General features: G+C 59.2%; 3 protein-coding genes across 3 annotated transcripts; 2 read left to right on the forward strand and 1 right to left on the reverse strand.

Moving 5' to 3' along the window:
* The first annotated feature begins 996 nt into the window (after positions 1-996).
* Positions 997-4303, forward strand: INO80B (INO80 complex subunit B). Its single transcript, XM_026676505.2, has 5 exons — positions 997-1349; positions 1426-1612; positions 1749-1867; positions 2679-2854; positions 3382-4303. The coding sequence occupies exons 1-5, from the start codon at positions 1289-1291 to the stop codon at positions 3844-3846; spliced, it is 1008 nt and encodes a 335-aa protein (XP_026532290.1). The 5' UTR covers positions 997-1288; the 3' UTR covers positions 3847-4303.
* Positions 4304-5646: 1343 nt separating this feature from the next.
* On the forward strand, positions 5647-7242 carry WBP1 (WW domain binding protein 1). Its single transcript, XM_026676504.2, is given in 5 exon segments — positions 5647-5878; positions 5947-6049; positions 6141-6302; positions 6401-6885; positions 6887-7242. Coding segments are annotated over 5 exon segments (1053 nt in total). The 5' UTR covers positions 5647-5677; the 3' UTR covers positions 6989-7242.
* A 2852-nt stretch (positions 7243-10094) lies between these two features.
* On the reverse strand, positions 10095-13536 carry MOGS (mannosyl-oligosaccharide glucosidase). The gene is made up of 4 exons (XM_026676502.2): positions 13125-13536; positions 12768-12988; positions 12060-12250; positions 10095-11980 (listed from the first exon to the last, which is right to left on the reverse strand). Exons 1-4 carry the CDS (start codon positions 13156-13158, stop codon positions 10264-10266), a joined length of 2163 nt encoding a protein of 720 aa, XP_026532287.2. The 5' UTR covers positions 13159-13536; the 3' UTR covers positions 10095-10263.
* Positions 13537-13821: the final 285 nt, after the last annotated feature.

Here is a 13821-nt window from a genome sequence, read left to right on the forward strand (position 1 = left end):
AATGCAATATCAGGGATTTTCAATTCAATGTATAGAATGTGAAGGATGTGTGTTTGTGTATTTTCATAGTCATCATGTACACTGAAGATGGTATTTAATTTCATTGTACGAGGTGCAATGCCAATAAAGTAAACTAAAGTAACTAAAGTAACTGAGTGAAGGGTCCGAATACTTATGCCAATGTGATATTTCAGGTGGGTTTTTTATTTCTTCTTCTTTTTAATAAACTTTACAGACATTTCAAAAATTCTGTTTTCACTTTGTCATTATGGGGTACCGAGTGTAGATCAACAAGGGGGAAAAACTGAATTTCGACGACTGTAGAATCAGGCTTCAGCGTAACTGAGATTGACAGAAGCGGGAAGTGAATATTTCCTGAGTGCAATGTATATTGTGCTCCTCTTGCATTGGAAATGGACCGAAGGGGCTATGGACCTTTTGCACCTCCCGAAAGGGATGTTCAAAAGGAACGAGTCTCATTTGACAGAAGAAGCTGGTCAAGTAGATAAGGGGCCCTCCAGAGCATCAAGTCCTTAGAGCTGAGTTGTTTACACCAGAGGTCTCCAACCTTGGCAACGTTAAGACTGATGGACTTCAACTCCCAGAATTCTCCAGCCAGCTGGCTGGAGAATTCTGGGAGTTGAGGTCCACCAGTCTTAACGTTGCCAAGGTTGGAGACTCCTACTCTATGCAGGCCTAATTGGGGGAACGGGCGCCGAGAGGCTCGACAGCCGGAGGACCAAGGCGCGGCCCTCGGAGCAGCGCCTAGTGGGGACGAGGAGCTGGCAGCTGTTTTTGGGGGCCGATTTCCTGCCCCCCACCCCCGGGAGCCCCGCTGTCCTGCTAGACAGAGGACGGGAAAGATTCACACTCCCCCCTCCGCCCCGTGCAGAAGCCACGGACGCTGCGCGGTTGCTCGCTTAGGTCCCTCACCGGCCGCCGTCTCGATCGGCGTTTTCCGGCGATTCCAGGCTTCGACTCCCGAGGCTCGCTGGGGATTCTGGGAGTTGAAGGCCAACCCAACTTGAAGTGGCCGGAGCTGCGAAGCTGAGGGAGCTGCCCATCAGAAGCCGCTGGCCCAGCGTCTTCACGGGCTGAAGCGAACCCGCCCGCCCCAACCACTCGCCATCCGCAGCCGAGGGCCACTGAAGCGCCTGCGCCGTGCCTCTCCTTTGCCTTCCGTCCTGGTGGGCGGGGCCGTCTGCCGGGGAACTTCCGGCTCCGGTTCCTTCCGGCCGGCCGCTTCCGGCGGGAAGGAGAACGGCGGCATTCCCGCCGGCGGTCGAGGATGAGCAAGGCGTGGCGTCGCGCGGAAGTCCCGGGCAGCGGGATGGAGGGCGGCCGGCGGGGTAAGCGGGACCCGGCGGGGCGGTCGGTCGGGGGCGGCGCTGCCTGGCGGGGACCTGAGCGGCTCGTTCTTGGCAGGCGAGGCGGAGGCGGCGGCAGATCCCGGCGGGCACGGCGCCCACAAGAAGAAGCACAAGAAGCACAAGAAGAAGCACAAGAAGCGGCACCACCGGGAGGAGCCCGGCCTGGACCAGGCGGCCGCCCTGCCCAAGCCGCAGCTGAAGCTCAAGATCAAGCTGGGCGGCCAGATCCTGGGCACCAAGAGGTAGGCAGGCGGGCGCTGGGCTCCCCTTGTGCCCGGCTGGAGACGGCCGCCACGTCCCGGTCGGTGGCCGGGGGACTGAGGGAGGGAGGGACCCCGCGGGGCCGGGTTGAAGCCTCACCTGCTCTTCTTCCTGCAGCGTCCCAACCTTCAGCGTGATCCCCGAGAGGCCCCGGTCCCCCTCCCCACTGATGGGGGAAAACGACGACGAGGAGCCCATGGAAGGCGTGCCCATCGAGCAGTACCGGGCATGGCTGGGTGAGCGGCACCGGCTCTGAAAATTCTCCTTTGGGTGGGAAAGGAGCACAAGCAGCAGCTCCCTTCTTTCCCTCCAGCCACCCAGTTTTGGGGCTCCCTGCTCAGTGAGCTGCTGGGCCCTGTCCTTTTCTCAGCCTTCCCTGCCTGGCTCTCACAGGCCTGAGCAGTAAGCAGTATTTAAGAACCTCCCTTTGGGTGGGCCGATGGTCCCTTCGGTGTTAAAAAGTCTGTTTTTAGGGCTCTGGAGAGGCGCCAGAGAAGCTTCCAGGTCTAACCCCAGTCACACAATTATTTCCCTCTCTTATCCTAGCAGGTGCCCAAGACCTGCTAGAACAGGGGTCTTCAAACTTGACAGCTTTAAGACTTGTGGACTTCAACTCCCAGAATTCCCCCTCTAGTCATGTTAGCTCAGGAATTCTGGGAGTTGAAATCCACAAAGTCTTAAAGCTGTCAAGTTTGAAGATCCTTGTGCTAGGATGTGGCCATTGTTTGCTAACACCTAAAACCAATCAACTTTGAGGGTTGAAAGGGGGGAGAGAGATTGAAGGGCTATACAATTTGCCCAATGAAAACAGCCCCTTTTAGAGTAGAATTCCAGAGGTTGTTATTGCTCATTGCAGCTGATTGACGATGAATCACTGATGCTGTTATTTTCTTAATAAACTTTCTCAAAGGTTTTGCTGGCATCTCCTTGTTCTTTGGCAGTCATCCTGCAAATTCTGAATTGGATGCCAACATACGAATTAGCATCAGCAAAGGAGATGTTCCACTTCCCTGGCCAGACTCAAGGCGAATCCTCTTCTCTCCGCAGATGAAGACAGCAACCTGGAGCCGTCCCCGTTGCCAGAACTTGATCCAGAAATGGGCTTCCCAGCACGTGAGGAAGAAGAGGAGCAGCGGTGGCTGGATGCCCTGGAGCGGGGGGAGCTGGATGACAATGGGGAATTGAAAAAAGAGGTGGACGAGTCCCTGCTCACTGCCCGGCAGGTGGGGAACTAGGCCTAATGCAGGGATTTCTTGTAGACCACTGGCAACGAAGTGACCCTTTATCCAGGGTAGCATCAGTGAACTCAGGTGGGGGAAGGAAAGAGGATCTTAGGGGTCCCCAGCTACTTTACTCTGCTGCATGTCCCCCTCTGCCTCCTAGCAGCCAGGCAGGTGGTTTTTCTTCAGCCAAGCCAGGTGGGAAGTCAGCCTCCTTCCTTCTAAACTTTAGAACCTTCCTGTCCACATTTGATCTATAACACCCCGTCCTCAGCCCCACGATCCTAGTTGCTAGTTGAGCAGAGAGGGCATCCAATCTGGGTTGGGACCAGAGAGGAGGATGTAGGGTGAGTAGCCAAGGAGGACCTCTACTGTCTCAAGATGATTTTGGGGAGGCCCTTTGTCGGGATGGCATAATTTCTCTGGTGCCTCCTGGCTGCTGGTGGTGCCACAAGGCACTGAGGCTTTCCCCTTGCCTCTGCATCTAGATGGGTGTTGTCAGCCGTCCCTTCTCCTCTTCCTGTCCGCAGAAAGCCCTCTTGCACAAACAGCAGAGTCAGCCCTTGCTGGAGCTGCCCATGGGATACAAGGCCAAGGAGCTGACAGAGGAGATGCTGGTGAAGCGAGAAGAACGGGCTCGTAAGCGGCGGCTCCAGGCTGCCAAAAAGGCCGAGGAGAACAAGAATCAAACCATCGAGCGCCTCACCAAGACCAGCAAGGCCAAAGTGAAGACGCTGCGCGAGCGCAAGGCCAAAAGCACGGCAGTCCCCACAGTGAGCTACCGCAGTGCTGCCTCTGGGGTCACCATCTCCTTCCCGCCCGGGACTTCCCTGCCTGTGTTGCCCTCCCTCCCGAGGGTAGTGCCGCCCACCATGCCATGTGGGGTCATTGGCTGCCCCAACCTCAAGCGGTACTCCTGTTCCCGCACTGGGACCCCCCTTTGTAGCCTGGATTGTTACAAAAAGAACCTGCTGCTTCAGGAGGTGCCGGCATAGTCACGCTGGTGGATAGTCGGTGCCCAGCGGTCACCCTGAAGGCCTCTGTGGTCTGGAAGAGGCGTCCCAGCCCTGTTCCCAGGTGTCTGAGGTGGGTGTCCAAACAGCCTTGGTATCTGTTCAGCAGCAGCGGCTGGTTCAGCAAGAAGCACATCTCTGGCTGTGTACAGTGCGAGCCCCTTGGACATCTCTTGCCGCAGTGACTGTGTGGAAAATGGAAAGTTCCCCCTGCATGGGGAGGAGAGAGCAGGACCATATTGTGTGTGTGTGCGTGTGTGTGGACTCGGGAGATGGTGGCAGCGGTGACTGGCATTGTTTCTTGCCTTTCTGGGGGCTGCTGCTTCTCAAGACGGATGGAGGCAGTAGTACTCTTTTTCATTTGTACAGGATGCAGAGAAAAGTGGCTGGTAGCAGGAAAATTGATTTATTGTCGACATTAAAGATACCCTGAAACTAACTTGAGAAGCCCAGATGGCCTCCTGGTTCCTTCCTCAGTTTTTCCTACTGACAGGGAGCTCTCCAAGGAGAAACTGGGAAGATTCAGAGGAGATTTTGGCAAGTGATTTCAGAGAAGCTACCGATGGCCGTAGCTGCAGGGCCATCTGCTTTCCTTTGGTACTGCCCAGCCCCTTAGCCTAGGATCCCTGCGACTGGCCAGGATCTGTGCACCCACGTACTGGTTTCTGTCTTGTGAGGGGCTTTGAACAAGGACTCTCAGCCCTCTGGGTGCTGTTAACGTGGTGTTCTGGGTTGCCCGTGAAGATGCCAAAGAGTGCTTATGGGGAAGGAAAGGTTGAGCTCGGGGTGCCCCATGTCTTAATCCCCACCTTGAACTGTTGCCCAGAACTGGGGACAATGAAGCAATCCATGGGATTGAGAAGTGGGTCACCTGAAGTCCAATGACAACTGTTTATGCATTCTGACCAAAGGGCAGCTGTGTGTGTTTGGGGGTTCAGGCTGAAACCGTGTAAGGTTTACAACATCTGCAACAGCACAACTTTGTCTCAATAGGTTTATGTCCCCCCCAATGTGGTACCCTTATGGCTGGTGCTGCTGGCATAATTAGGTGCTCTGGTCAGAAGGGCTTCGTCCCAGCTTCCTTGGGTGTGGATTGTGGCCATTCCTGGAACAAGAGACGGACGTCCAAGGCACCTGGAGTGGTGGTGGCCTCACTTGCTCTTGATCACCTTCTCCTTCTCTGGGAACCTCGACTGCAGGAACAGGAGCCCACCTTGCCACACTGTTGGTCCGCTGCCCCTTGGTTTCCAAGAGCAATTTAAGGCAGGATTCTCCAACTTTGGCAACTTTTTAAGACTTGTGGACTTCAACTCCCAGAGTTCCTCAGCCAGCTTTGCTGGGAAGTTGCCGAGGTTGGAGGCCCCTGGTTTAAGGCACTGCCGATCCCCATAATGCCCCGCGCTGCTTGAGGGAGAACTTGCTTGCTGGGACTGTTCGCCCACCAAGGCTGACAAGAGGCCCCAGCCAGAGGGCCGGAAGTGGTGCTAGACGGAAGTCTTGCTTTCTCCCTCCCATTACCGGGCTGCCTGCGTCTTCCTCTTTTTTTTTTTTAATTCGTCCCTTCCTATTGGTCCACAAGAGGTCGCGAGGGTCAATCTTCCTGGCCCAGCCCAATTCGCGGAGACGGTTGAGTGGTGCTGGGGGGAATCAGCAGTCCGCGGGGCGGGCCCTCCGCTTTGTCTGCTGTTGTTAGGGTCGAAGACGGCGCCTGATTGGCTGCCGGGCCAGGTCGCTGCGCAGCTGATTGGGGACCAGCCCCGCGGGAGAAGCCCATTGGTGGCGGCGGCGGAGGGCGGGAGCCGCGCCGGGAGCTATGGCGGCGGCGGCGGCAGCATTGGCGGCGGCCACCTGGGGGCGAGGGGAGCGGGGAGGAGGAGGCGGCGGGGCGGGATGGAGGCGAGGCGGTGCCCGGGCCTGCCGTAGGGCCGCCATGGAAGCGCCGCGGCCGCCTCCGTCGGGCAGGCAGGCGCAGTCCGGGTGGGGCGCGGCGGCGCTGCTGGGCCGCGAGCGTCAGGTGAGGCGCAGCGGCGGCGGGAGAGCGGGGAGGCGGGGCGGGCTGACGATGCTGCTGTGTCCCGGCAGGCCCGCGAGCTCTGTCCCGGCGTGAAGAGCCAGCCGTACGTGTGCGAGACGGGCCACTGCTGCGGCGAGACCGGCTGCTGCATCTACTACTACGAGCTCTGGTGTAAGCGGGACGGGGCGGGGCGGGGCGGGGCGGGGCGGCGGCCTCCTCTCTGCTCCCGTCTCACCGCCCGTCTCTCCCCCTCCCCCCGCAGGGTTCTGGCTGCTCTGGACGGTCCTGATCCTGTTCAGCTGTTGCTGCGCCTACCGGCACCGCCGCGCCAAGTTGCGCCTGCAGCAGCAGCAGCGGCAGCGCGAGATCAACCTCATTGCCTACCACGGTGCCTGCAACTACCCGCCCTCCGCGGGGGAGCTCCGTGAGTGGCGGCCTCCGAGCCCAGGAGGGGTGGGCCGAGCGACACTCCCAGCCCACCCCAGGCCCGGCCCTGAGCTCCGCGCCTTTCCTTCCTTGCAGGGATGCTGGCTTCCTTCAAGCTGCCGGCCTACGAGGAGGTGGCCCAGCGCCCCGCCACCCCACCGCCCCCCTACAGCGCCTCTGCCACCGCCGCCCTCCTCGGGGGCTCCAGCACCTTCACGCTGAGCGGCAGCTCGGAGAACTGCACCAGCTGCTCCTGCGAGTCCAGCTGCCTGACCTCCCCTGGCAGCACCTCCCTGTCGGCCACCGAGTCCAGCAGCCCCAGCGAAGCGGAGGCCGAGGGTGGTGGTGGTGGTGGAGGAGGCCCCGCGGGGGATAGCTGGGAGCTCCCGGCCGCCTCCTCCAAGAGCGCCCTCTTCTCCTCCCACGACGTGGAGCTCTTCGAAAGCGACTTCCAGCGCCTCTCGGAGGAGGAGGAGCCCTATGCCCGGGAAGAAAACGCGCGGCACCGGCGCCTGACGGGGGACTCCGGGATCGAGGTGGGCCGAGGCCAGGATGAGGAAGAAGCTGCGAGTGAGGAGGAGGGGGACCCGTTTGCTTGGCAAAGGGGCGGCCTGCAGGCAGCAGGGGGAGCCCTCTGAAGGGGCCACCGAGGAACTGGCCTCCTCACCAACGTTGCCTGTCTGAACCGGGGCCTCTTGTGCTCGGCTGCCCCAGCCACCTGGAAGACTGAGCTGCCTTTGGTTCACTGTGGAGAGTTGCGCCTTATCCTCACTTCCCTGCCCAGATGGACAGACGGACACCTGCTTCATCCTCTCCCGCTCTGCCATTTCCGCTCCCCCCTTAGTGCTGCCTTGGGAGCTTTCTGGGGACAGGAACCCAGAGCCCTTGCTGGCAGAGAGGGGAGCTACGTGCTGGATCTTAACTATAGTGATAGCTCTGTGTGTGTGTGTGTGTGTGTGTGTGTGTGTGTGTGTGGTTCCTGCTGTGCTCCAGCTTTGATGTAAGGCATGGCGTAGTAGGTGAAGCCCCTCCCCATTTCCAGGTCGCATTGGGGTTTGCTGGTTGCATGGAGAGATGGCTGTGGCCAACACCGATTCTGCCCTGGGAGCGGGGAGCTGGCCTTCCTGTTGGCCAGTGTCCTACAGGAGCCTGGTCGCACTGTGTGCTTCTTATTAAACAAGACAAGGAAAATCCTGACTCTTGGAGGCCCTTTCCATTGTGCGGTGGGGGGAGGGAACCAATGCAGTAGTTCCCAAACTTTTTCAATCCACCCCCCCCCCCCGTGGTGCTACACACTCATCCTCTCTGCCCCCCACCCAGGGGTGGGATTCAAATTTCTGTGGGTATGGCCTAATTTGAGGGTGTGGCTTGGTGATCACATGACTGGCTGGGTGTAGCTTGGTCACATGACCAAATAGGTGTGGTTTGGTGGGTGTGACCAGGTGACTGGGAAACCAAATACAAGTGGTCCTCACTTAATGGCCGGTTGTTTGGCAAGTGTTCTAATTTACGACTGGCCTTCCCAGAGCTACTTGACCTGTTTTGGGAGTTTTGACAAACGCGCGTGCACACACACACACACACACACTCCCTTCCAACCCTGCTGGAGCAGGTCATTGGACTAGAATCGGCAAAACATCTCTGATTAGATTCTAGTAGCGAATAAAATCGAATCAGAGATGCTTTGCTGATTCTTATTGATTCATTTGTATTTATTTTATGTTGCTGAATTGCATTGACGTGTGTCCCTTCTTGTGCACAGCCCAGCTTTTGTGATTCTTTGCAGCAAAAATTACAGACCTCTGGCTTTGCTCTACTTTTCAAACATGCCGGCACTGCCATGTTCTAGGTGCCAGCCCCGCAGGTCCACCCCATTGAGCCCGCTGCACTGGATCGACCTGCCCAAGCAAGTCCGAGCAGAGCAGTGCACCAAGTCAATGGGGTGAGCCTGAGAGAGGGAAAGAGAGAGAGAGAAAAAGAGAGGGAGAAAGAGAAGGAAAAAAAGAAAAAGGAAAGAAAAAGGAACAAAGAAAGAGGGGGAGATGGAAGGGACAGAAAGAGAAAGAAATAAAGAAGGAGGGAGGGAGGAGAAAGATATCTATTCTAGTCCAGTCACCTGCCCCAGTAGGGTTAGGAGGGAGTGTGTGTGTTCTCCTTGTAATTTACCAGTATATTTTGGTTTTGCCTTCTTCAGAATTGGCACTATAATTCATTGGGAAAAAGTAATTTTTTAGGATGGAGGTCTGGTCCAATGGATCCTGCTTAAAGCCTCAACAAAATGTGAGAGCTTCCTGATAGTCTTGACCGTGTTTTGTCCACAAAACCTTTAATAGAAGCCAAAGATGTTTCAGTGTGCTGGCAAAGATGTTTCAATGTGTAAAAGGGCCTCAGTCTAAGCTAGGCCACATTTCAATCTGATGCATCAGGTCTCTCTCTCTCCCTCCCAGACTGGCTTTGCTGTACTTTCCTGATGTGCCTGTGGAGCTGGTGCCTTGAACATGGATGGATAGATAGAGACAGATAGGTAGGTAGATATATTGGTAGGTAGGTAGGCAGGAAGACAGACAGACCGACCGACCTTTTGGATAGATGGATATATTGGTAGGTAGGTAATATACATCAATCCATCTATCTTCCTACCTGCCTACTTACCAATATATCTACCTACCAATATCTATGTATGGATGGATAGGTAGGTAGATAGGTAAGAAGGCTTTGACCACATGCCCAATATCCAGGATCCCGATCAACCAAGCTCTCCCCTCTTTGTAGTTGCCGTGCCTGACAGCAAGTTCACAGGCTGCCCCTCCTGCTAGGGATCAGCCTCTCAAGTGCCCCCCGCCCAGGGCCCTCACGTCATAGAGGGTGGTGCTGTTCCCTGCTTCCTGGAGCCAGTACAGGGCAGGGTTGAGGAAGCCCAGGGTAGGCAGCGGTGCAGCCTTGGAAAAGTAGAGCAAAGGCGTGCCACCGCCGCTGCGTTCGAGGCCCCGGCCCCGCAGGCACATCCGGAAACATCAACTCCAGAGCCAGCATCTCAATGGGTGAACCTCAAATGCCCCCCTGCCGCCTCTTAGTGCCCCTCTGCCAGCCCCCTTGGGGATGCTAAGGGGTGGCAGTGGGGCAGCGTGTTGAATGCGGCCGCTGCAGCACGTAATGTGCCACCGCTTCTGCATTGGAGGTGCTGGCTCGAGTGGTGCTATAGTCAATGGGTGAACCTGCAGGGGCAACGCCTCGAACGCCCCCCTTACCTCTTAGCTCCCCCCCTAAGGCATCCCACCGCCCCCTGGGGGTGGTACCACTCACTTTGGGAACCACTAAACCAATGTAACATCCAGCCGCTGTGCAGATCTTCCTGCCAGGTTCACCCATCAAGTGAAGCTGCTCTAAACTGGCCATGGAGACTGTTCCTTTCACCTGGCGGGGGAAGCAGGCCACCGGCCTGAGCTGGGTTAAATGCGTCAGTCAGCACACCCTGGCCCTTGGCCCAGTTTAAGCATCTTTGACATGGTCATCGGTTTAAACCTTCCCTTCTCCCAGGATGGGGCTTCTCCCAAGTCTTGCCTTTCCCCTCCTCTCAAAGTGCCAGCTAGACTGTGCCACAATCGGTGAGTTGTGCTTTATGCGCTTGAGAGATTCTATGGAAGAGCGGCTTTTACACTGAAGGGGTTTTTATCTCCTTTGGTGGGGGCGGTAAAACACCCCCCCCCCCCATTTCTAAAGGGCCCTCCCCCCCCTCCTGTCCAGCCGTCCCAAAACTAGGGATGCCTTTGCTGCCCAGGTTTCCAAAAGATTTTAAGCTCCTCGGCTTTATTTCAGTAGAAAATTTCTTACATTCAGGCACTGCCCACCTCCCCGAGTCGAGTGTGAAGCAGGGCAGGGGGAAAAGGTCAACGCCTGCGTCCCTTTGTCAGGATCCTGCAGCTGAGCCTCCCAGGGAGACGGGAGCATCAGCGGGCCAATCAGTATTCTTCAGCCATCATGAGCACCACCAGAGCTGACCAGCCCGTGAAGGGGTAGCACCCTTGCCCTCGGCCCGTGCTGTCGTTATACTGCTCCCAAACGTAGCCAGAGTGCAGGTACTGTCGGAGAACGTTGCCTACCACGTTGGCGCGCAGCTCGTGGTACAGCCTGGCTACCTCCTCCCGGTAGGGCCCCTCCACTCGGCTGTAGTGATGCAACGCCCGCACGGCGAGGTAGTTCATGTTGATCCAGATGGCCCCCCTCCAGTAAGGGGGGTCGTGCTCCGTGTTGCGCTTGAGGTAGAAGGGGCTGCTGCGCGACAGGGAACGCAAGCCAAAGGGCGTCCACAGCTTCTGCTCGTTCTTCATGTCCGCCAGGAGGCTGCCCAGCTGCCGGGAATCGGGGGGCAGGAGCTGCAGCAGCAGCGGGAAGAGGCTCACGTAGCCGAGGGCCCCTCCCACAAACTGCAACCGCGGCAACTTGCGGACCACCCGTACCAGCCTTGGAATGGGCGGGGGCTGGCCAGGAGCGGGCCGAAGGTGCTCGCGCTCCAGGGCCACAGCCTGGGTGTGGTTGCCGTAGTCGGCAAAAGCACCCATTGCCTCCGACCAGTGGTGCCGCTCCAGCAGTTCGCTGTCCGCCAGCCTCTTGGCCATGTGCGCGTAGTCGCTCCCTGGTTCTCCCACTCGTGTGGCCACCTCAGCCATCACGGCAGAGGCGACGGCCATCCAACAGCGCAAATCCAGGTGGCGCTCCTCCTCCGAGGGGTGGGAGGCCCTGGGATAGTCGTCCAGGCCAGAGGTCAAGGTTTTAGGATTCAGGAAAAGCTGAGTGTCCTGGTCCCGGCCACGCCATCGGAAGGTGTAGGGCAAGGCTCCCGCCTGCGTGCGATTGTACCAGCCATACCAGCTTTGCAGGCGAGCATAAATGCGGCGGAGGTAATCCTGCCCCACTGCCCCTTGCCCCAGCAGCTGCTGCAGCACTAAGAAGAAAGTGGGTGGGTTGCCCGCCTGGCTGTGCTGCACCACAAACTCCGGGGGCACCTTTGCCAGGGCTTCGTCCCCCAGGATCTGCTCCCGCGGAATCCATCCCTCGACGTTCATGAGGTCGAACCAGTGAGCCATCACCTCCTGGCTCAGGGCCGGGTCCCAGCGGGCCAGGAGGAGCTGGTGGAAGCCTTCATCCCACAGGAAGCCCCGGGGAAAGAAGGAGCGGGAGGGCACGGCTGTGAAGAGAGCACCCGCGGGGTACAGCTGGGGGGCCTCCGTGTGCGGGGACTGCACCAGCGAGCGTCCATAGAAGTAGCCCATCCCACCCAGCATGTTGCTGAGAAGAGCCCGGGCGAAGTGCTGCTCCTGGCCAGAGAAGCCCTTGCGGGAGAGGCCGAAGGTCTCCTCAAAGCGCCGCTTGAAGGCAGCCGCGTGTTTGTCCAGCTCTCGCGTCAGCGTGTCTGCCAGGAGCCGGTCTGGGCGGTCAGGCACACTGCCTGACTCAAAAGCCACTTCCACACGGCAGGGCACAGCCACCGTCACCTGGTGGACTAGGAGCTGGCTGCGTAACTCTCTGTCCCCCGCTCGGCCGTGGTAGACGTCCAGGCCAAAGTAGTGGCGCTTGGGGAGCCCAGGGGGAGCGTAGGAAAACCGCGGGCTCAGGCTCGATTTCACCACGTCAGTCAGGTGATGCAGCCCTTCCGCCCTCGCCTGCAGGTGATTGTACCTAGCGGGAGAGAGAAGGGTGTGGGAAACCTGTGTGCCAGACTCTGCCCCCTCGCTTCCTGAGTGGCAATGTTCCGTACCTGGCATAAAGCGGGGTGCCGGCCTCCGTGGTGGGCGGCTGGAAGGTCACAGTGAAGTTCCCCAGTTCTTCCGTCCATCCTCTTAGCAACGCCAGCCGGCTCTTTTCCTCTATCACAGGCTGCAGCGTTCCTTGCCCATCGGTGGCCACGTAGAAAAAGAGAGAAACGAAGGGGGGCTTGGGCTGCGTCCTCTAAATGCGCAAAGATGACACAAGGGAACAAGACAACACCCGTTAACGTCTTGCTTCCCTACAGCTGTGGTTGTAACTCAACCGCAGAGGGAGGGACGGAGAGAGGGAGGGAGAGAAAGAGTAAACAGCCTTTATTTGCTTCTTTTGTCACAACGAGGACAAAACTTGCCATAATTGGGGGGGAATCGGAGGTCACACAAAACCCTTTCCAGTCCCCAGAGGCTGCAAGCTGAACTTCCAAACTTGACCTGGCAGGGCAGCCACGTTGCTCAGTCAAGCAGCCCGAAGGCCACGCAACCTTGTCCCACCAGTAAGGGAGTGGAACAGATGCACCATCACAAGGAACAAGTTTCACTAAGGCAGGGATGTCCAAACTTGGCCACGTTAAGACGCGTGGACTTCAACTCCCAGAATTCTCCAGCCAGCTTTGCTTAAAGTGCTTCGCTTTGTCTTAAAGCGGCCATGTCTGGGGACCCCTGCACTAAGGAAAGCGGGCCCCTCTTTCTCCCCCACTCACTTCTGGGCGAACCGTCACCCTCCAGCTCCAGTCTCCGCCATGCTCCCCGCCGGGACGCTTGACCATCTCCGTCTGCAGGCTGAAGCCCAGGTCTTGGATCTCCTGCACCCCGAAATGGGCGCCGTCGTGAAGCAGCCAGCCGTAGCGAGGGAGGCCGTCGCTCTGCTCGCAGGTGTGCCGCAGCCGCACGTCCCCCTCCAGCTGATGCAGCCACATCAACCCTGTTGCGGGAAGGACCCACACAACTGACGCCCGGCAGCAGCAAGCGGGGCGGGCAGCCGCTCGGAGGCCTCTCCCCAGCATCCCCCTCCCCCCACGCCACCCCGCCACAGCCCCGGGCGGGCGACGCTCCCTTACCGACCACCGGCGAGCGCGGGCTGCGCGTCTTCATGCCGAAGTAGACCTGGGGCCGGTAGGAGCCCCAGAAGCGGTCGGGCGCGGCGTCGGGGCCGGTGCTGCCCGGAGGGAGGGCGCGGGGCGCGGCGTGCGGGGCCACGAGGCGCGCGGCGGGCCCCCACCGGGCGTAAAAGCCCCAGCCAAGAGTCAACAGCAGCAGCACCACCGCCGGCAGCGCCAGCAGCGCCGGCCCCGCGCCCGCCCCCGTCCGCTCCCGCTGCCCCCGGCCCCGCGCGGGACCCTCTCCTGCGCCCGCCCGCCCTCCGGGCCCGGCCGCCGCCGCCGCTCGCGCGCCATCCGTCCTCGTGCTCCCCGGCCAGGCGACCGGCCACCAACGTGTCCCGGGAGCCTTTCCCGGCAGGCCCCGCGCCGCCTTCAGCGCCCCGGGGCGCTCTGGGAAGGCGAGTACCTGCCGCTCGGGGCGTGGTCCCGCCCCCGCAGGGAAAGGGGTGGAGCCTATTTGTGCGCAAGATCGGGCCCGCCGGCTGTGCTCTTCAGGCCGGAGGAGCAACCGGCGCTCGAGACGGACAGCCGGCTGACCCCAATGGGGGAGAGCTGGGAAGGCGAGGCTGCGCCCGGGCATCCGCCTTAATCGGGAGCGAAGCGACTCCGCTTTGGCCTCGCAGGGCGGCGCCTCTCCTCCTCCGGCTGTTGCTTA

Source organism: Notechis scutatus, chromosome 4 (genome assembly GCF_049901735.1).
Source record: "Notechis scutatus isolate UNSWTSFEM ecotype Mainland chromosome 4, rNotScu1.2, whole genome shotgun sequence".
Lineage (NCBI taxonomy): Eukaryota > Metazoa > Chordata > Lepidosauria > Squamata > Elapidae > Notechis > Notechis scutatus.

What these genes read in the sequence shown, in the direction of transcription:
- MOGS (XM_026676502.2), bottom strand. Translation starts at nt 13,158, where the DNA reads ATGAAGACGCGCAGCCCGCGCTCGCCGGTGGTCG. An exon ending in GGGTGACGGTTCGCCCAGAA is followed by an intron (nt 12,251 to 12,767) that starts GTGAGTGGGGGA and finishes TTGCGCATTTAG; the next exon opens with AGGACGCAGCCCAAGCCCCC. An exon ending in GGCACCCCGCTTTATGCCAG is followed by an intron (nt 11,981 to 12,059) that starts GTACGGAACATT and finishes CTCTCCCGCTAG; the next exon opens with GTACAATCACCTGCAGGCGA.
- INO80B (XM_026676505.2), top strand. Translation starts at nt 1,289, where the DNA reads ATGAGCAAGGCGTGGCGTCGCGCGGAAGTCCCGGGCAGCGGGATGGAG. An exon ending in CAGATCCTGGGCACCAAGAG is followed by an intron (nt 1,613 to 1,748) that starts GTAGGCAGGCGG and finishes TTCTTCCTGCAG; the next exon opens with CGTCCCAACCTTCAGCGTGA. An exon ending in GCAGTACCGGGCATGGCTGG is followed by an intron (nt 1,868 to 2,678) that starts GTGAGCGGCACC and finishes TTCTCTCCGCAG; the next exon opens with ATGAAGACAGCAACCTGGAG.